The sequence below is a fragment of the Diplotaxodon limnothrissa genome, linkage group LG6 (assembly GCF_057381915.1).
Source record: "Diplotaxodon limnothrissa isolate DT_005_m linkage group LG6, D_limnothrissa_male_GT1.1, whole genome shotgun sequence".
Lineage (NCBI taxonomy): Eukaryota > Metazoa > Chordata > Actinopteri > Cichliformes > Cichlidae > Diplotaxodon > Diplotaxodon limnothrissa.
Window position 1 is genome coordinate 28,556,735 of NC_140601.1, and position 23,092 is coordinate 28,579,826.

General features: G+C 38.4%; 2 protein-coding genes across 3 annotated transcripts in view; one reads left to right on the forward strand and one right to left on the reverse strand.

The window, feature by feature from the left end:
* Positions 1-3,661: 3,661 nt before the first annotated feature.
* On the forward strand, positions 3,662-5,495 carry mchr1a (melanin-concentrating hormone receptor 1a). 2 transcript variants are annotated; one of them, XM_085356089.1, is made up of 2 exons: positions 3,662-3,728; positions 4,477-5,495. In XM_085356089.1, exons 1-2 carry the CDS (start codon positions 3,662-3,664, stop codon positions 5,493-5,495), a joined length of 1,086 nt encoding a protein of 361 aa, XP_085212215.1. The 2 variants fall into 2 exon arrangements, with proteins under 2 accessions (XP_085212215.1, XP_085212216.1); XM_085356090.1 differs by having other exon boundaries at positions 3,662-3,716; positions 4,471-5,495.
* A 13,039-nt stretch (positions 5,496-18,534) lies between these two features.
* Positions 18,535-23,092, reverse strand: part of usp43a (ubiquitin specific peptidase 43a) — a 149,023-nt gene continuing 144,465 nt past the window's right edge. The window contains exons 15-16 of the mRNA XM_085354953.1: positions 19,799-19,960; positions 18,535-19,697 (exon numbers count right to left, since the gene is read on the reverse strand). Of these exons, the coding sequence (XP_085211079.1) occupies positions 18,535-19,697; positions 19,799-19,960 (1,325 nt within the window). The remainder of the gene's footprint in view (positions 19,698-19,798; positions 19,961-23,092) is intronic.

Below are 23,092 nucleotides of genomic sequence, written 5' to 3' on the forward strand. Positions count from 1 at the left end.
CAAATGTCATCTGTCTATGGGTACGTAGTTATTCTTTTCTATTCTATTTTCTCTCATTTCCTTTTCTGAATTATATCTCTGAATTGCAGCCATATTTGAGATCATTGGACTACAGCGATTTGGACCCAGATAGGTCAGAATCTGACAAACAGACTGTTAGGATGCCTGGGTTGTTGACCCAGGGTTTTGAGTTTATTGTATTATTTATCATTTCTATTCTGTGGTTTCTTTGTTAGAGTTCTGTCTTATGTCTTATCTGGTTTTGCTTCCCCTTGTCTCGTTAGGCCTGATTTGCCCCAGCTGTGTTTCCCTCCTGTTACCCATTCCCTGATTGCTCCCTCTGTGTATTTAAGCCCTGTGTTTCTCTGTGTCCGTGTCACGATCTACCCTCATCTTGCTGTGTGGTCTGTCCATTTGCCAGTTCAGGTTATTGTTGTTTTCAGTTTATTATTTGTATTTCTGGTTTTGCTAGTTATCTGTTTGCCTCCTAGCTATAAATCTGAGTTTGAGTTTACTTTCTGCCTCCGAGTGTCTGCACACTGGGTCCTCCTTACCACCACTCCTGCCTGCACACAGCCCTCACATGACACAGACAGCATGAGCAGGGCACCAGGTCACTGATTACGTACACACAGGTAAATGGATTGCTGACCACCCCTTAAAGTTGCTCCCTTATTAGGGTCCAGGTAACTCAGTGTTGTACATAAAACCTGAGAAAAAAGTATTACTCCTGTTGTAAGCACTACCTCTTATACACTACGCATTAACACACTCTCACATTTCCCAAAATTCAGTTTGTTTTGTTTCTGTAAGGATCCTTATAATTTAGAGGGGTTTCAAAGTCAAATGAACATTCTGTCCTCAAAGTCGATGTGTTAGAAGAAGGAAAAAATGGGCATTTGTAAGGATCTGAGTGAGTTTGACAGAGGCCAAACTGTGAAAGCTAGATGACTGGATCAGAGCATCTTCAAAATGTCTATAATCTATGAAAAGTGTTCCAAGGAAGGAACACTGTTGAACCAGCAACAGGTGTCAGAGTATACAGTGCATCATACTTTAATGTGTATGGGGCTGCATATCTGCAGATCAGTTAGGGTGTCCAACAAAAAGTGATAATAATAGGCACATGAGTACCACGTTGTTTTAACATCATTTGGATGGCTAGGTGAATTTCACCTTGAAACGTACCACCTATAAAACATTGTTGCTTAGGTGATTTATGGCTCTGGCCTCTTGCAGCAGGATGATGCACCCTGCTGCAAAGCAGAAATGCTTCTGTAATGGTCCGAAGAACATGACAATGGCTTTGAGGTGTCGATTCCAAATGTCCCAGATCTCAGTCCAATCGAGCATCTCTCAATTGCTCAATCGTGCTATTATGCAAATGGAAGGAAAAAATACAATTTGATGCTGTTATTGGGGAAAGGGTTTTTAAACTGACTACAAAGATTAGAGCAACATGATTAGTTTATTATGGGCTCAAGATTAAAACAGTCCAATTGATCAACTGATCAAGCAGTAGAAGGAAACGATAAGAGGCTGATGGAAAATTACTGGCTTGGACAAAAACCAAAAACAGCTGGAGCAAAAAATTAGGTTTCCTGAAGTAAGGACAACAACATGCCCTTTCTGTCAGAATCATTTAAGAAATTAATGAAAAACAGTAAAGGCAGATTTCTCATAGGAAGAATTCAAAATTCTGACTGGAAAAACAAAAACAAAACATTAACAGAAAAACTACATTTGCTTTCACGCCTCCTAATATTATAACTGTGTTTTGTTTTAAACAATTAAATGTTAACAATTAACACTATTTCAACTTCACTTTCTTGTGTTGTTAAGATCTGCTACCAGGTTACCATTGTTCTTCATTCAACCAAACAGTCACGGTGTCCATCATCACAAAGCATTTTCTTGATTGTAAAATTATGCTGACAAATAATTTTAATAAAATAATCCACCCATTCTTGTTTCTACAGGGTGGAAACAGATGTAGCAGAACTTGAAGCATAGAGCCCACTGACTGAAACCAGGAAGGCCTGGATTTACAATCACAGCACAGTAGAAAATAAATAGTTACCACAAGCTTCATAATGTTGTAGGTGTGTGCTGGGGGAAATGAATTGTCTCTACTCAAGAAACAATAGCTAATCAACCAACACTTCAGTCCTTAAACTTGAACCTTAAACTGTGGCACATTGATGGTGTATTAGTTTACAGCACATGCAACTATATATTTAATGGCCAGTGTTGAATAAGACACTCTAGTCGGCAAATCAAAGAGGACAACACAAACTACACCTGTTGTGTAGCTTTGTGTTTCCCAAGCATCTCCTACCAAGAGTCTAAGCTGTAGTTCTTGAGTAAAAAGTCTTCATTTCCTGTTTTGGGTGAGTTCACTTGTGATTGTAAATTGGCTGTAAATAAGTGGTATTGTTTAAAGTATATATACAGAATAAAGTGCCCTGTTAATGTATAGTTAAATGTTTTTTGTCATCTAAAGCATTTTGAAGGGTGCTGTTGATACTTTATTAATGTGTGATGCAACATTTTACTGTTATTCCATGTTCTTCCTGTAGCACACAAACATCATGGGCCATAACCATCTTCTACTAAAGTTTGGTTTCCAAAATGCCAAACTTTATAGGATTATACTGTGGATATTGTTATACTGTACCAACTCTTTCTCGCTCTCGGTCTCTGTCAAACACACACTGCAAGATTTTCATTGTGAGTAACAAGAGCATGACAAGAGCATTTTGGAAGCAAAGTTGGAGAGGCAAGGCTGAGATTATCTGAGCATGTGCAGAGGAGAGATAGTAGATAAACTGGGAAAAAGGATGCTGAATATGTAGCTGCCAGGCAGGAGAAAAACAGAAAAGAGCGCAGAGAAGATTCATGGAGGACATGCGGAGGACATAAGCTGAAAGAAGAACACCTTGCAATCGACAATGCATGCATGCTTCTTTATCAGTTGCTTTGAGTTGCGAAACTAGTAACTGAACTGTGTAGATGGCTTAAATGTGTTTTTCATAACACACAAACCGTCAACCGCTCACATCCTATTTTACTGCCCGAAAGGCGCGAATCGGCCAAATGACAGGCAACAAAGCCATCTAGTGGCAGACTTTGAGTGTAGGAACCTATCTGTTTGTAACTGCTCTGAAACGCTTCAAAGCTACGTGTTTTAACTTTGAGTCATAAGTCGCTGTTCTTTCTCTGCTTTTCATGAAACCCTAAAGTACTGAAGGTAATAGAAAAATTAAACTCTAAAACAGATTCAGAGAAACACGCATTAATAAGGAAACACTTTTACGCATTTATAAACACGCATACACATACGCGCACACAGCAATGTTATTTAATCTGACACCTGCAGCGCAGTCGCAACTCCACACTGCGTCGCTTACTGGTAGTGAAGATGCTCTCACTGACTCTTCAGTGTCAGTAACTCCCAGAGGAGCTGCGTTATTACCACTGAGGGCGCAGAGCGCGCTGATGCGCGCACAGAGAGAAACACGACGGTTGTGCTGATTTCTTTTACAGAAAGAAGGTAATTTAGGATTCGGCTGCAATCTGCTCCAGATGTTTTTACTTGGAAAGCCCACCCTGTCATAACGGCGCCATATCTTAACTTGGATGTACTTTTTGATTTTACCCCATGGATTTTTTTAACAATACAAATTTTTCAATCGATGGCAGCAATTCAACAACAGGTAGGTTGAACAGTATTACAGCCCAATAGACCTACGTTGTTTGAGGTGTAAATCGTCTAACATTAATGTAAAACAAAACAAAACAAACATAAAATGATGCTTCAGTTTTCCTTTCTTGTAATTTTCTTTTATCTTCGGTTATTTCATATTATCTTGTGTTTTTGAGGTCTGAAAACCTATTCCACAAATTCACGTTAGAGCGCATAACTATTTCCCAAATAATACGTTTGAAATGGAAACATGAATAAAGAAAAACATTAGTGCAAGCCTAACTAAATTAAGGCAATAGTCCCTCACATGGTTCAAAAAACAAAACAACTACAACAAAAAACCCCAAACATAAATATACTGACATAAATATGTTCTCAAAACAGGATTTTGTAAGTTTGGAACACAAGAACAGATCTTTTAGACCTCTAATTGTATCTTTAGAATAATATTGAATCTGTTGTATTTTGTTGTATTCCTCTCTGTCTTCGACTTTGCTGCAGTAGTAAAGCAAAAAACCCAACCAAACAAAAAAGGCATGCAGACACCATAGGCAGATATATACACGTGTAAAGCAAATAGATCTGCCTGGACATGAATTTAAATTTATTAAAATTCTTACTTTTATTATGTGGTACTTAGATATACTGTATTTCATGCTGTATCCGTACAGTTCTAAATTGTATTTTTGTGTATTTTTAAGATGTAAAGCTAATTTGTAATATTTCCACATTAACTGCTGTTCCCCCCCTTTTTTGGTCTCCAGCTGAAGATGGTGCTCTTCACTGTGGTGCCATCCTACCTGTCATCTTTGGCATTATCTGCTTTCTGGGCATCATTGGGAACTGTATTGTCATGTACACCATTATGAAGAAGACCAAGTGTCGAGCCAAGCAAACAGTTCCAGACATCTTTATCTTAAATCTGTCAATTGTTGATCTTCTGTTTCTCCTCGGGATGCCATTTCTCATTCACCAGTTGCTGGGCAACGGTACCTGGCACTTTGGAGCCGCGATGTGTACGGTCATCACTGCGCTCGATTCCAACAGCCAGATTGTCAGTACTTATATCCTCACTGCAATGACCTTTGACCGCTATTTAGCTACTGTGCATCCCATTCGCTTCAACTATGTCCGCACGCCTTGTGTAGCTGTGTTGGTCATTGGGCTGGTGTGGGTTTTGTCCTTACTCACCATTATCCCTGTGTGGATGTATGCCGGCCTGATGCCTCTCCCAGATGGGCTAGTGGCCTGTGCTCTGCTTCTGCCTGATCCAGTTACAGATACATACTGGTTTACACTTTACCAGTTTTTCTTGGCCTTTGCGATACCCTTAGTCATTATCTGTCGGGTATTCTTCAAGATCCTCCAACACATGTCCACAAGTGTGGCGCCTCTGCCTCCACGGAGTTTGAGAGTGCGCACCAGGAAGGTGACCCGGATGGCAGTGGCCATCTGCCTCGCTTTCTTTATCTGCTGGGCTCCTTTCTATATCCTCCAACTGGTGCACCTGGGGGTGCAGAAGCCGAGCATAGCGTTCTCCTATGCCTATAATATTGCAATTAGCATGGGCTATGCTAACAGCTGCATTAACCCATTTCTCTATATCATGCTAAGTGAGACCTTTAAGAGGCAGTTTCTTAGAGCTGTACGGCCAGCTCATCGGAAGTTCCGCGTGGTGAACCCGAGCACCACAGATGGTGGCAGTGTCAGTGTGAGGATGGTACCTGAACAGGCTCAGCAGGAGCCAGCCTGCAGGGAGATGATACCATCCAACGTGGCTCCAGAATGACTCCATGGATAAAAATATCTGTTATTTCATTATTTTGTATCTAAGCAACTGGTCATGGGGCAGCAGACGAAGAACAAATTTTCAGAGCATCTGTGAGGAGCAATATTTCATATCAGTCCTAAATGATCCTTGATTAATTACATATGCATTTGCCAAGCACAATTCTGTTGGTTTACACTGCTGCTGTTGTTGTTGTTGTTGTTGTTGTTGTTGTTGTTGTTGTTGTTGTTGTTGTTGTTTTAAACTCTTACAAGTGTGCTGCTCTTTATTAATTAGCAGAAACACAGTTGATTCATTTATTCAAAAATAGAAACCAGTGTAGTCAGAAAGGGATATTTACTGTCAATATGTGAACTCATTGAAACACATATTTAATTAATATGAGCTTGCACATCCATAGCCAAGGCAAATATTAGCTTTCTTATTTTGTTATTTTTCTTCTTCATATACAAAAGCTGTTCACTTCACCCCCAAGGGGTCACCACAGCAGATGGATCAGAATATATTTGGCACAGATTTTATGCCAAAATGCCCCGTCATTTATCTAGACTCGGGACCAGGAGGAGTCCACCAGCTTTTGATGCCCTGAAAGTGGATTTATGTCTCCTGCTGCTCTTGAGCAGGGTTCTTTCATGTGTTAACCACTACAACTTAGAGCTTCTCATTCATATGAAAACTCAAGTGATTAAAAAAAAAAAACACACATCTAAAAAAAGGTTTTAACCCAGCAGTGATCACTTTACCTGTTTTCCTCTTTGCCTATCTTTTACACTAGTTATTAATGGTACTTTTGGTTATTATGTGTATTTATGCTATTTATTTATATTTATGCTCGTGGAGTAAAACAAAAATCAAAGTCATGTTAAGCTACTGACCAATTTAAAAGTAAGTATTATTTTTTGTAGCACTTTATGCAGAAATATTTAATGCTGTGATCACAAAAATCGACCACCCTTGTTAAAAACTCATACACAGGGATGATATAAAGTTCTGGTGCGATTTCACTGTCATTTTACAACGTTGCATGTAGCTTTGAATTTTATTGTTATGCAACTGAGAGCTATGATCATCATCATTATGAGGCCAAAGAAGAGGAAAACACTGTGGAGAAGTGAATTAAATACAAAGAGACTTTGGACATGATATTACCAAACATCAAAAGCTAACAGTGTTTACTCTTGAGGAAGGGCAATGCGAAGAAATGTAAAGTTTTGTTAGGATTCAATAATAATTCAAAGCCCCTGATTTAAATGAGGTGGTATTTTGGATGAATTAGCATGTCAAATATTTTTAGGTGTTGTTCATTTTGTTTATTTTTTAATAAATTATATTGTATTTTAGCTGTCTTTGTTATTGTATTCTATCTTTGCTTGTGTGTATGCTGTAAAAATATTCCAACTCGGGGTTTCTCAACCTTTTCTACACTGTGACCCAGTTTCCAGAAACTGACTGGATTACAGCAATTAGAGGTGACAAGTTGTAAGTTGACATACCTCCCTGTAGGGTCCAGAGACTGAGGCTAAGAAACTCTGGTATAACTGTTGATCTTGTCATATTCTATATGAACCAAGAACAAACCATCATCATATCAAACTACTGGCTACAATAAATTGTGACCCACCCTGTGATGTAAACATTGACACTTACATATAATATGTTTATTGCAACAGAAATAAACACAATTTGCATGAAACTATTAAACTGGATTAATTTACCCGTGTGTGTGTGTGTGTGTGTGTGTGTGTGTGTGTGTGTGTGTGTGTGTGTGTGTGATATATAGATATATTGGATCACTAACATGTGAAGTACTACAATTCCAGTTATTCACAGCTCTAATGCAGCTTCCTTAAGATGTTTTGCTGAAGCTCAAGGACAGATCTTGAGTTTACTTTACATCAAAGAAAATCTACACAAGAGCTGGAATCAAAAGCTTTAATAACCTGAGTTTGCTCATTAATGGATAAGCAAGTAACCAAGAATAGAGACTTGGATTGTGGACATGAGGACACGCTGGAGCCCAATACAAATCTTTTTTTGAACATATATGATTTATCTTAAACTCCGCCTTCCATGTTCCAGACTAATTTTCAAAAAGGCACAAGCTTAATTATATTGTCAGAACAAATTAATATTTTGACATGTCTGAAGACTTAATTACGACTAATGCATCCACACGTCCCGAGGTGTAATTGTTTTGTGCTCAAAAAGCGAACATAGTTATTAGACTTATAATGAAAGGCCATTGTCTACTGCATCTGCCCGCTGCTTCACTCCCAGATTCCTGTTTTCATGAACTGAAGCCTCATTTATTTCCCACTAAGCTGTGGAATTCAGAGTTGTTCTGCAAAACTCTCAATATTGTTCAGAATGGAGCATTATTACATGTTCATTAATAATGTCCTCATTAATACAGTGTAGCATAGGCAGCACAGTCAGTGCACCTCAGCTGGTCTGATAATACTCTGGTACTATGATTACTGACTGTAGCATAGTCAGTGCAACTACGAAGAAGAGTAATATTGGCATATTAATAAATGTGATAAGATACAAATTTACAAAAACACTTATTTCTACAGGTAGATAAAATAATATGCAGGTTTTTCAGTGATGTTTTATATAGATGTGTTTTTGTGTTTAAAATCTGTTGCTACCAACAATACTTCAACCAGTAATGTTTGTAGCACTGGGATGAGAAAACATTAGCATGAAAACAGCATGATTGACAACCTTTGTTGTTGTACTAAGTTGAGTATAGTGTGTGAGATAATGTTGATATCTAAACCCCATTTGAATCATAGCAAGTGAGGTAGGTAAGCTAAAAAGACACAATTTAAGGCTGGGAAAACATTGCTGTTTCAATTAAAATTTGTTTAATTCAAGACAATGTTTTTTGAGGGGTAAAAATCTATTAAAAATGTACTAAATGTACCAAATTGTATTTCTCTGCAGCATTTACTCATTTCAGCATCAGTGGCAGCTAAGATACAGTGATTCAAATTTGGAAGTAAAGCCAGCTTCTTGGTTATTATTAAATGAAAATCACGAAATTATAGAGATAATAAGCCCTCTTTTTTGCTGTTTTTCTTCATAGTGACTTTAATTTCTGGGCTTTTAATTCGAAGTTCACAAACGAGCTCTACAACCTTGGATCATTTGGAATGAATGAAATCTAAGAGGCTTTAAGGGCCCATTATATTCACCACTGTTGCCCTCATGAGTGGCATGGCAAAAGCTGCACCGGTCCTACACCTCTCAATTTTTGTAACCTTGCAGGAGTGCCACGGCTGGCACCACTGGGTTAAAGACATAAGTCGATTTTTACCAGCATTTTAAAAAACAGGTCAGTAAAGATGGTTTGTTCCATTAGAAATCAGAAGTTCCCAGTCTGACTTCCTCTCAAGTCAGAAAGTATGAGCATTCTCCCCCAACCCTGACAATGCATGAGTATAGATGTATAAATTCATTAATCACTTTGTTGAACTGTTTGCTATTGCAAATATCTAATCAGCGATTAGCGACTCAGGAGAAGGGGTTCAGGATATCCTCAACAACTCACTTTAGTATCACTGTCATCAGACATAAGTGAGCTTCCCTGAATCATTCATGATACAGCTGTGTGGCAGGCAGGATGTAGGACCCAAATGCAAAACACTCAATGGAGGAATAAATTAAAGAGGCTGCTTTATTGCACTTGCATAATATTCACAACAATAAACTTGCAAAAACAAAACAAAACTTCAAAATTGGAACTAATAACAAAAACACTGGGAAACCTGGAAACTAGGGATGAAGATCTCAGGGAGCAGGGAAGGAGAAACACATAGCACGGTAAGGGGACAACGTGACACTGACAGAGAGAAACACAGGGCTAAAATACATTGAGGGAAATGAGGAAATGAGACACATGAGGGCGGCACAGCTGGACGCAATCAACATGACGAGACCAGGGTGAAGCAAAACTAGACACATTGACATAAGACAAAGCACTGTCAAAGTAAAAAGTAAAACAGGAAGAAAAACACAGAAACACAGACTTGACACTAAACAAAGGGATCACCCACCCAGGACCGTTACACACTCGTATCGTACGTTTAGATTAGAAAAATGTTTCCTGATGGTTCTGGATTTCTGCTGCAACATTCATATGGTATGGTCACAACTCACTGGATATTTACTCTAGTTTCAGATGAGCATTGTTTGAATGCCGTAGCCTACCTGAACATTATTGCTGACCATGTCCATGTCTTTAGTGCACAGTGCACCTCTCTTCTGGTGGCCGCTTCCAGCAGCACACACCATCTCACAAAGTTCAGATCTCCTAGGACTGGTTTCTTGAGCAGGACAAAGAGTTCACTGTACTCAAATGAGCTCCATAGTGGTTAGATCTCAATCTAATAGAGCACCTTGGGATGTTCTGGAATGGGAGATTTGGATGCATAGTTGACAAATCTGCAGAAGCCGTGCTATCATGTAAATACAGACCATAAACTCTATGGCATGTTTCCAGCAACTTGTTGAATTTATGGCATGAAGAATTAAGATGAACTTTTGCGAGTGCTTGCAAAACTTTTGCGAGATCTTGCAAATGTTTTGGGCGCATCCTTCGGAGGCTGCCAGCTCAAAGCCGACCGGGAGGTTGAGGCACGATGTGCCAGGAGTGCGGGCCTCGACGTCTCCGAAAACGTCGGAGCACTTTTGGAAATATGTGATGTCTTGATAAACCGAGCAGATATTTGAAATTTACACAGCTACATTCACGCCTGAAAATATCTTAAAAGTTTATTTTGTGACCCAGAAAGAGTAATATTAAAAATAAGTAGCTGCCGCCATTGTTAGAAACGAATTGGCTGGGCCGCGCTATGAATTCTGGGATAAGTTGGGTAACAAAGGACTCGGCCTTCAAATGCGACCTGCGAAGGATGCAGTCTATTTTGCGAGATCTCGCAAAAGTTGATCTTAATTTTTTCTCCCATGTCCCTTGCGGGGCTCCGTACTGTCTATTCTTCACTGCTAAAGGCAACAATAAATCTTTAAAAATATATCATTACATACTGTCATAACTCTGATTCTGATGATCTTATAACTATAATTTTTCCATCCTTAGTGCTATAGATGATGAACAGATTTCTCTCCACTCTAAAACCACCACCACATCATCCAAATCATCATTTTCAAATGGTGGAATCAGGATTTGTGGACACAGATAAATGTTTGTTCTTGACAATATAGCAGCAGATACACAACAGTATGGTTACAAATATCCAGAGATATAATGCAGTTGCCCCCCCCCAAAATTCACCACGCCTTCCAGTACTTCACACAATAGTTGTTTTTTTTAAATGTGGCTTTTGAAAGGGAGTGTTTGACACATTAAGTGACTACTTCTCTGTAGTAACAGTGAACATTATCTCCTGCTGCTTCCTGATTGCTAAACCAGTAATAGTTAAGTGATGTCACTTACCTCTTGTCAGATCTGAAGACGTCGTTTTGGAATTGCAGCAAAAAGCTTCTAAAATTGCCAGTGATGACTGGACTGATATAAGTGCTGTCAGAATATTCTCTTGTTAATGGAACCAGAAGTTTAATCTTATGTGTGAAAGCCAATGAACAACTCCAAATACAGACTTCTTCAAATCGTGAAACAAAAGAATAAAAAATAATAAATCAACAAACTAAAATGTTGTTTCTCTGTTCACTTACAAGTGCAATTAACATAAATGATGCAATTCAAATCAACTGTGCATAATGTTTTTGCTGGAATATGGCTTTTTAAAGTTTTGGTATACATCAGTGCTCCAGCAAAGTAGAACTATTATCCTGCGCTAGTCAAGACAAACTAAAGTCAGCTGGAAATGAGCAGTCCAGGAACTAATGCAGTCAAATTGCTGACTTCTTAAAGCATCAACAGGCAATAGTTGAAAACGATACATATTTTACAAACTACAGTAGGATATACATAAACATCCAAGCCTAGGTGATGTGGCTGTGTGCAAAAAAGCAAAATGCAAGAATCATTGCTTTTCTCAGTGCAAAACCCATATTGATATAATTTACAGTTAATTATAGTTAAATTAATCATAACACCAGTCTGTAGAGCAGCATTTGCAAGTCCATAAAAAACCCTAGAAAAAAAACCCCCATTATTTCCCTTATGATGTTGGTAGATGAAAATGAGAAGATCAGAAGTCAGCAATATTGAGTGTTTGTACAAAAATGTTTTACTAAACATTTGACAATATTTTGCTGGAAGAGTTGGAGAAAGGGTCAGAGAATCACTCAAATCTGTAGAAAAAAAAATCATGAATAGCAATCCATCTACTAGGTCCCAGAGGTTTCCAGTTGTCATGGTTTTACACACTATACTAGCTGTACACATTTAAGTATCACAGGAAATTACACAATCAGTGCTGTATGTAATGGTATGAAGTGCTGCTCAAGTAACTGTTAAAGACATAGCTAGTGACCCATGTGTGTTGGGTCTGCATGAGGAGTGTTATGCACTCAATATCCGTCCATGCTCTGCTGACTAAAACACAGTGCACAACTGATGCTAAATGCTAAACAGACTGTTTCACTGAAATAGTCAATAAGACATTTATTTCTGGCATGAAGGGGTAAAGTTCCTGCTGTATCTCTGTACTCTGTATTTCATGCTAAAACTTACCACACACTCAAAGGCGCTTGCAAAGAAAAGCGTCTGGACTTCTTTAAGTTGCTTGAAGACGTTTCACCTCTCATCCGAGAAGCTTCTTCAGTTCTAAGGTCAAATGGTGGAGAGTCCCAGATTTAAACCTAGTGGGAGTAACCCCCCAAAGAGGGACAAAAGGACCCCCTGATGATCCTCTAATCGCCTGAGCCAAGGTGTGAAAATGGGTGTGGGTCCCTGGACCCAGCTTCTCGGATGAGAGGTGAAACGTCTTCAAGCAACTTAAAGAAGTCCAGACGCTTTTCTTTGCAAGCTCCTTTGACTACGATGACCTGGATGACTGAGAACCTTCACAGACATCTTACCACACACTCATTTTTTTCCAGTCTTTCACATACAGAGAACAGAATGGATGCTTCTAACTGGGCGGAGGTGGGGTGGGGGGGGGGATAGTTCAGCATTAAATATTAGCACCTACTTCCAGTGGGTACATTTACAGTATATGCCCTGAGGGACAAGGCATAAAGGCCATTACACTGTGAACATGAGAAGTGAAATTTATATGATTTAAGAAATAAATAATACATTTTTGCAACTCAGGCTATGAGATAATCTCATTTTTTTCTGCAACAAACTGAAAAGTAGTGGAAAATACGTTTGAAGACACAAGCTTTATTTTCCTTTTGGCTGGGAGTTAACATATACACTGATCAAAGACTATTACGGCTTTTATGATGTAATACTATGGGAAAAAAGCTGCTTCATGTTACGCATTTTATAGTCATCTCTCTCTTTCTTTCATTTTTTTTCTTTTTTGCTTTGAACAGGCATTGAGGCCTTTAACAATGTACGAATAAGAGTGAGATTTAGAAGAAAGAAGAAAAAAAAAACAGCAGGCAGAAAAACCACATCCCCAGCACCATCATCTCCTCCATCACATCAGCTGCACTCTGAGCCTTTGTCATTGGCTTCTTAAGAATCTATCCATTAATGAGGCAATGTTCAGGTGCCTGGCTCACAGCATGGTTCGCTTTACTTCAGCTTTTTTCTTTGCATGCAGCTATTTTCAATAGGATAAATATATAAAAACAGAAGCAATTCTGAAAACCCCCCAAACTCTTATATACCTGTTTCTTTTTAACCCGTTTTGACAACTACTCATCTGATGTATGTCAGATTTGGCAGGACAAAGTGTAATTCTAGTACCAAATTTGATGAAACTCAGGTGGTCTCATTATCTGGGTCTTTTTCTGTTGGTGGTCAACCAGTGGCACTGATGCCTAATTGATGGTAGACTTACAATTATGAATTGGTTAGACTTAGGATAGCAGCCAAGAAAAGCCAAGCTGATGACAGAGGTTGGTGCTAATTTGGAAAAGTATCTTTATTTCTATCCATCTGTTCTTCATCTACAGCATCTTAATTGGTATTCAGCTTCACATATGTAAGACAAACATGTTGGGACATGAGCTCGAGGTTGTTTGGATGAACAGTCCTCATATGCAGAAAAAAATGCTTTGATACAATTGCTTCACTTATTGGAGTTATTGCAGCCTTCTTATTCATATTAAATAAGCCTCTTAACCTTAAGGTCAGCCACTGCAATTGGCCTTGTAATCGGAAGGTTGCCGGTTCGAGCCCCGGCTTGGACAGTCTCTGTCGTTGTGTCCTTGGGCAAGACACTTCACCCGTTGCCTACTGGTGGTGGTCAGAGGGCCCTGTGGCGCCAGTGTCCGGCAGCCTCGCCTCTGTCAGTGCACCCCAGGGTGGCTGTGGCTACAATGTAGCTTGCCATCAACAGTGTGTGAATGTGTGGATGACTGGATGTGTAAAGCGCTTTGGGGTCCTTAGGGAATAGAAAAGCGCTATACAAATACAGGCCATTTACCATTTCTAATAACTTTAATTCTAATACCAGAGCTTGCAAAAAGTGCATTTTTTACCAAAGCTCAAATTGCAAAATTGGAGTGTTCATTGATGAAATAAAAACAAGAAATTAAATATTAATTAGCATACATTAGTTTGAATGCATATCACATATGCCACTTCTGAGTTTTTCTCTATTGTAATTAATTGTGAAATTAAATTATTTACCCAAAACTCACATATTAAGGATGACACAATCCACTTTAAAGGGTACATTTTAGTGGCAATTTCTTGTACTGACACACATTTTTTGTCCCAAATGTTCATCGGTCATGCTACATAACCTCAATATGGCATCTGATCTTTCAGCGTATGTCTCCTGTCTACGTTTCTGCTGTAAAAAAGAAAAGAAAATCCATAAATTAAAAGCATTGTCCCACAGGTAATAAAATCTTCAATTTTAAAACTTCATATTTTTTTTATTAGGCATTTAAAAGTGGCTTACTGAAGACCATAGTAATAAATAACACATTTTTATTGTACTGAAAAATATAATATATCAAATATATATATAATGTACCATCATGTACAGAGGACAATTTAAGCAGAAACTGTAGTGAAAACCACCTTGTGCAATGCAATGGAAAATCCCAAACACTACACCATGCAGGCTCTGTGTCCATATTTATTCATTTATTTCTCTCTTACACACACACCCGCGCGCACATATCCCCCTCTGCGTGTATCCACAAATATATACAGAGATTTTACTTAGAAAATGTAGAAAAATTGCATATAAAAACATCTCTTACCACATAAAAGTGCTCAGTTTGATAAACTATGCATGTATGTGGCCACATGTGGTTTGAGAGAAGCAAAACAGACTTTTCAGACTCACATCTAACACACCGGCTATTTCATTGATAGTTGTAATATACTTTCACAATGTATTTAGATGTAAAGGTTGAGAATTTGCAAAGGTTTCAATAACCTCCTGGGCTTTATGCCAGTTTCACTGGTTGAAAGGAAATATTTCACACATTTTACTGTATACCACAGGCCACATTGTAAGAATCTTTGCATTTGTTATGTTAAATACAAAGGAATACTTGTCAGTCTGCTGAGGAGAGCATGTCTGTAAAAAGCACAAACCTGTGTCATTTTATTAGCTCTCTAATTGAAGCAATTTCTGCCTTTTTGTTGAATGTGCTACTTGTGTGTTTGAGCAGTCTTTGTGAATTACTGTTGAGGACATAAATGCAGCAGCCATCATCAAAACAAAGTCACCACCAATCCCTTTTGACATTTCAGAAGAAAACGAAGCCTGCAACTTTGACTAGTTGAATGTTGGCACAATTTCTTTCCCCCCTACCAAATAAAGAAATGCAAACGAATGTTAAAAAGAAGACACCCTTAAAAAAAATAAAATATTTTAAAGCAAATACCGACAAATCTTATCTGCCATGTCAAGTTACATCTCTTACCAAACTTATAACTAATCAGCACTAAATTATTTGTCGACATGATTTTTCTTTTGGCTCAAAACAAGATCTGCAGAAGTGAAAGCCCAGGCAGGCACCTTCAAGGCCACAAAAAATAGTTTTGTAAACACAGAGAAAACTACGAAAAGCAAAGAAAATTCAAACATTGATGATAGGAATTTAAAATGGGAGTATAGGAACGTGGGTGGGGGTGGGTTGGAGTGATAAATGTGCAATTAAGCGCCTGACATCCCTCACGTAGCTCCTGAGGAAGGAAATAGTCTTCACAGGTAAACTCAGATCTGTCCAAAACATTTAACACAAACACAGAAGTATTTAGAAGAGCTACCAAACCCTTGCATCAGATAACTTATTTGTCAACTTAGAAGTAAGTGACGATAAGAAACAGCCGTTTGAATTTTTGATAACGACATAAAAAAATATTAAATCCAGTGTCTGACTTGTAAACAAAACAATGACAGAAAGATTTCTCTATTTGTGACATGTGCATAGAAAACCTACTTCCATAAGAGTTTGCTTTAACTCCTCGATTGTACTTCAACATTCGGTCCAGCGTTTCGACATGTGGCATCTAACAGAGGCACTACGACAGGCTACCTATAGCAGCAAATGAAGCTTTTAGGCCTCAATCTGTTTACTTCAACCGTATATACTTTTCAAAACACAAAACAAAATCGCACAATACTCATGGTCAAATGTGCATAAGCTCTTAGATGTACCTTTCCACAATCTGACAGACTTCTGCTAATAACAAAAAAAACCTCCTTCTACCATTACACAGACACAAATAGAAAAGCTTGTTCCATACTCTAATACGGGCTCTCTAATATAACCCACTGATGTAAAGTTATAGTCAAGAAAGAAGGAAAAAATAATTGCACATGTGTATTTGGCATAAATATAAGATTATTTGCTATCAGTATAGCCTGATAGTTTACTAAATATTATCATTGGTTTTCAGATTTTAAGATTAAGTAAAAGTAGACATTTTTGTACAATAAAAGAGATACTGCTTTTTAATTCCTACATAATAGAAGAAAGCTGTATATTCATGGTGATTATAAATACAAAGAGAGGATTGCACTAAGGTATTTGTTCAATAATAAACTGGATTTTTGATAGAAATACTTCATCAGAATATTTGGCCATTCATAATCTCGAAGGCTGCGGGGGTGAGCACCAAGGTGCTGTTGATGTGAAGTCAATAAACCTAACATCAAATTATATTATTTCACATTATGAAAGGCTTTTTCTAACTGCAGTGTGAGTTTATGTTGATCTGCTGGACAGCTAGATAAGGTGGATTAAATAATTATGCTGCGTTCAGATGTTTGGAAGTTGCCCTTGAATTTTTTTGATAAGCAGTTCGCTCTACTTTATATTGCCCAAATGCAGTCCAACTAACAATTTAAATAAGAAGGATGTTTATATATTTGAAAAGGTAGCAAGGTAAAAAAAAGTCTTTGTACAAAACAAAAAGAGAGTGTGATAATATATATTAATATACTATATTGCCTCTACATATAAAACATGTGGACAGGCAAAATATCCAAAACCATAGGATGGATTTAGGCTAAATTAGCTATTTAAGCTAATTAAGCTAAATAAGCTAAATTAGCTTAGCCTAAATAATAGAAATTAATGTTACATAAAATTCTTGTCCACTATGTTTTTTTATGTATGTATTTACTGTGCCACACTTAAAAAATAAACAAAAACATTACTTCAACAGTAAATAGACATTAAATCTATAAATAAAGGAAAATGCATATTATAATGCATACTCTATTTCTCTTCTATAGATTCATAGAATAGATTTTCTTTACTTAGAATAACAAACACTGCTCCCTAACCTTACATGCCTTGTATATTCTGTCCGTTTCCCCTACTGGCCAAATAGTCACTATTTCATAAGTAAGTAAATGTCATGTTCTGGTAAAAAACAGCCGCTATCAAAGAGTAACCAGTAATTTTACAGACCTTCAATTTTGGAGGTACATTAATCAAAAATGATTCCCAGAGAGGCAGAATTTTTCTCTCAATCACAGCTTCAATAAGACAGGATTTTGTGTGTCCACATTATTTTGGTTTTTTTTTAGTAACAAGCAGAAGTCACTCTCTTTTGCTTTGCTTTTTGTGGTCCTCCCCTCTATGAATGGTGACATTAAACTGTTGACAGTCATCGGTGTTAGGAAAGCATGGGAAACAATTATTTAACATTAAGGAACACGACGATGTGGGTACATGAAAGTAGCAATAGAAGAAAACAAACAGTTTAATATTCAACTGTTATTACTAATACACTAAGGGATAGTGTATTCATTTAACATTTCACAGTAGACAATAGTGTTTTTAAAATGTTTGCTTAGTCAGCTGTAAATCACTGAATCAACTGCTGCTGCACACTGGGTCATTTAGGAAAAAGAAAGAAAATCAATCCTTTAAAAAATAAAACATACTGTGCTTTAAAAAAAACATTAAAAATAAACAGTTGACATTATTCAGAGATTTAGGTCTCAAAGCACCACCGTTTATCAAGTAGACACAATACATTCTTATAAATGAACACAATCAGTGTGTCTTCATTCTAAGCAGCAACCGTAAGAGTTCGCAACAGAGTGGCGACTTCCAACGCTCACACTACATTAATAAGACACATATTCGTACAGTATGTTTGTAGGTGTGCTGCTGCGTGCTTTCAGTTCTAAACTGACACAAACCAATTGGTCTAAACTGCATATCGGCTGATCAGGCACTTATTTGGGTCGTAGAAATAGAATGGAGAAGGACTCTCTGTCATATTTAATGGACAGGTCATATCACCTAATTTTGCTCATTAATGTCCTCTTGAGCATTAGAGGACCTTTCATTTATTCTATGTCTTACATGGAGCAAACTACTTGACTCTGTTAATTTTCCAGGAACAAAAAAGGCGTATTACTGTGAATGGAGCACTATTGCTTTGATCTTGGAGATTTCATGTCCTTCACTTTCTTTCAGGAAAAAGGCTTTATGTGTCTCTGTGTTAGAAGCTGGACTCGGGGACTGTCTTTTTGCGCCCCAGTGAGGTTGTGCTGTAACGAGTCCTCTGCAAGGTGCCGTGAGATGGTTTGTCGCTTGTCAGACTGCGTGATGATGCTGGCGTTGTTGACATCCCATTACGGTGCAAAGATGCTGTCCTACGCACACTCTGCTCTGCTTTTGTTGGGATGTTGGTGGAGCTCTGGGAACGTTTGATTTCAGTTGCTTTGTGCCCCACCTTACCGTTTACCTGCTCATTAACCACATGGCCTGAGCTTTTGGACTTGCCTCTTTCTTCTCCAGTTCGGCCTCCTGCTGCTCCATTGGACAGAGATGGCCTCGACAAGGTCCTTCTGCTTTCTTCTTCAACTACTGCTCTCCCTGACTCATCCTCAGTGGGTTTCCTTGAATCTTTATCCTTCTTCAGGAAGCTACCTTTAAAGAAGGACAGTATTCCGTCATGGCTCTTAGGCACGTCTGCTTTCTTGTTCTTAGAGTTTTCTTCTTGTGTGCTGTGGCGTTCCCTATCAGCCCTGTCTCCCTTTTGTCTTCTCAGAGTTCCATCTTGGAGACTGGGTGTGCTGTAGCTGGGCTGAACTCCAGTACTGGATCTCTGTTTTGTCTCAGTATCCTGTGAAGATTTGGAGGAGCTCTGTTTTCTTCCATCCTTCCTCCTTGTTAGAGTGTTAGTGCTGGAGCTGCTCCTGATATTCACAGTGCTCTCATCCTTAGCCTGGCTCCCCTTGCTACGTCTCAGACTAGCTGCTTTATCTGATGGCCACTTCTGGCCCTCTGGGACCTTTAGAAATGGCGGCTCCTCCCCCGTCTTACCCACACAACTTATACTTCCAACGCTAGACGAACGAACATTGGCTGCAACACGGCTCTTTGCAGCTTCCTTTGTGCTGCGTGGTTCATTCATTAATGTCGCTATCGGATCCTTTGTGCACCGGGGACGCCGACCAGATTCCAAGTACTGTACTAGTTCTACAGGGGCTGGATCAGGTTCAGGGGGAGGGACTGGGTCAGGTTTTCGTCTGTCCTTGGAACCAAAGGACCAGCGCATTGGAAGCACTCTGCTCAAGGTATCCTTGTTTTTGCTGGGGGCTCTCAGGCTCATGCTGCGCCCCTGAAGACCTCTGACAAATGGCCTCTTCTCAAATCCACCTGGCATTTATGTAAAGAGGGAAATATTTTAGGCTTTAAATAAAAACCAAACACAAATTATAAATAAAACACAAGTCTGTTGACAGCAATGGTCCTTTTACCTCTTTCATCTTTGAAGCCACTGTCCAGGAAGACTGGAGACTCTGGAGAGTCAGGTAAGGAAGATGGACAGGTGGTGGATGCATGAGACACCAGACTGCCTCTCTTACTGTCCCCCGTCAGCCTGATTAGCCAGTGGTCTGACACTGATGAACTTGTGGAGCCTATGACACAGAGAAAAAGGTTTGAGAGGAGGAACATAAAGAATACTCCACTGATTTAACATTGCACACATTGGACGATGGAAATGCACGAATGCTGTTTAGAAATTCTGTTATTTTATTTTTCATCCGACATATGGAGCTCCTTTACTTCCCATAGTTATAATACCCATAAGTTTCAAGAATCAGTCTACAAAGTGGACTTTGGCCCTCTGTCCTGCATCATTTTCTCTAGAAAGAAGCATGGCAACCATTAGCTGCTGTATGTCTGGTTTGCTCTTTTACTCTGGAATTTGGAATTATTCATAATTTCTGGCAAAAGTAGGCGAGTTAATTCAACAAGGGAGGGAGAATAAAGGGAGCAGATACTAATGGTAAATGAAATCTATCCATAATCACATTCCTGACCCCCCCCCCCCCCCCCCCCCACACACACACACACACACCCCACCCCCAATAATTAAGTTAACAATGTGTGAAGAACAAACATTTATTTGCAAAATAAATTACATTAGGCACATTTGCCAGGGCCAGTGATAATCAATGTCTTTTTCAAAAAAGCATTTAAATAAAACCTGCCTCTCGACGAAGATCCTGTTTAAGGCAGAATAAATCTTTTGAAATGCAAGTCACACTAATTTCACCAAGAAATTCAATAATGATTGAACAGGTACTTATCCAGCTCTAACAGCAATTCAGCAACTCTCAAAAAGCTGAGTTTTACAAGGATAACTGTCTATGTTGGCTATATTAGATCTTTACATATATTTTCACATAGTGTTGACTCATAGAGAACTTCAGCAATTAATGTCAGGCTGTTTTTCTGAAACATTAAAAAATAAAAAAGTACATGATTAGATTAAAAAAGTGAAGTTTCTCAGACGCCTTGAAAGAGGAATGAATGACAGCTGTCAAAGCAACGTGCACAGCAGACAGGCATTTCTTAGTTCTTTGCTACCATTTGCAAATATTTTACCAGGTAAGATATTTAGACAATGAATAAATTTAGAGTACTATTAATCAATAATATTAAGTACTGGTTGCATATGTCTTTGGGATCTAAATAGAATATGCTTTATCTCTGGCAGCCTATCCAGGGCGTGCCTTGCCTTTCACTCTGAGTTAGCTGGGATAGGTTTCAACCTTCCCATGACCCTGGACAAGGAAAATTAATGAATGGAATCTTAGAGTCTACATAATTTTGTTTTGTGCTGTGTATAAGTTGAGTTTTTGCCCTGACATTTTTTGCTCTGGACAAGAGAGCAAAAAGTGAAGTGACATCAGTACAGTTACTTTGAGTTTAAGGTTACAGAGGAGCTGGCAGCAGTTTATGCTTTGCACATATACATGTTTTGATAGGGCTGAAATGGGCTAACTAGCAGGTGTTCCAGCCAACAGCCTAAATCTGACAGGGAAAAATGCTGAAAAAAGTTATTGTAAGATCTTCACAATATGTAACGTGTTGAGGCGACTCCTGTTGTGGTTTGGTGCTATTTATAAATAAAACTGTATTCAAAAATTGAAATATAATATAACTGAAATGAACCAAGCACTGTACTGTATTACACAACAAGAGGTGATGTGTAAATTATTGATAAAAATTAACCACGATGTTGATGTTGTAACTAAAATACCCAACTTGATAATAGTAAATTTGTTTGTAGTTTTGGAGCAGCATAAGACAGGATATGGTGACATAGGCTACCAAAACACAGTCATATGGCTCAGCCTGGGTATCGTGCTAAAAACAGTTTGGGAGCTGAGAGCTGCTTTTGTGAGAAGACGGAGAAGAACATTCCAGGGCACTCAGAGGAAGAATGGAGGCAGATCTTGCATTTGCTGTTTATGCGACTCCACTAAATACCAAACTGCAAGGCAGGGGTCTATTTGCACATGAATTGCATAGTCCTATGAAGGCTTTTATTAGAAGGTTGCAGTTTCTTTCAAGATAACTGGAGAGCTACATTTTTGCTCACATGCCACCTGTGAAGATATTTTTTTCTTTGGATTTACCTTTATCAGAACACAAATTCTCAGTGATGAAGTTTAGTAAGAAAAACAAGAAACAGCAACAACAAAAAAAATGCAGATGAGGTCATTAAATTATAAGCAAAATAGCAAAATAAGAAAAACTTCTTCGCAGGCTTGGAATCATTGTCCAGTTGTAATATCCTGTTTCTAACAAACGATAATTTTCAAAGAGATGGCCTTACATTTGACTCTAGAAGACTTTTTATATAGTGAAGCTCATTTCTGACTCACTGACTGCAAGATGTCTGGGTCCTGCTCTATTTGGGTTTTCATCAAATGTGGCAGTGTGAATTCTGGCAAAACATCTCCACTTTTGTCTCATTTGTCTAAAAGACATTGCTCCAGAACTCGTGGTTTGCTCAGATACAGTTTTCCAAGGCTAAGCTGTGCTGCCATGATCATTAGGAGAGAAGAAGCGTTCTCATGCAACTTTTCCAAACAAGTCAAGCTTGTTCTTTGTCTGATTGTACTGTCGGGAACTTTAATATTTAACATGGTTACTTACATCTGTAGAATCTCAGAAGTAGCTCTTCAGTTAACTCCACTGCATAGTCAGACCTTGGGGTTAATTTCCAGCAACATTAAGTTCGGGGATGATTGGTAGCTGTCCTGAATGATTTCCACTTACTAATAATGTTTTTTGCTGTAGAGTGATGGATTTCAAATTGTACGGCAATGGCCTTATAACGCTTCCCAAGCTGAGAGAAAGCAACAATTGCTTTCCTAAGATCACTGCTGATGTCCTTCCCTCTTGGCATCATGTTAACACACATCTGAACACTCCAGATCAGCAAACTGCCAAAACCTCTACTTTCATCGAAGTACTCACACTTGCTAATGATCATTTATTCAATGTGATCAGCAGCACCTGGGTGCTACGGACAGTTTTCGAGGATGCAATAAGGTTAGTACTTAGTTTTTCAAACACTTCTCTTGCATTTTGTTTTGTGTTAAATAAATAACGAGATAGTGTAATATCTAAATTGTTATTTTTTATCTGAGGTTTTGCTGAAATAACGAGGTTATTTTTTTAAATTATGTTATTCCTGATATCTACTATTTATATTTTATTCTGGCACAGTTGGTGTGGAGTATCCATAATTT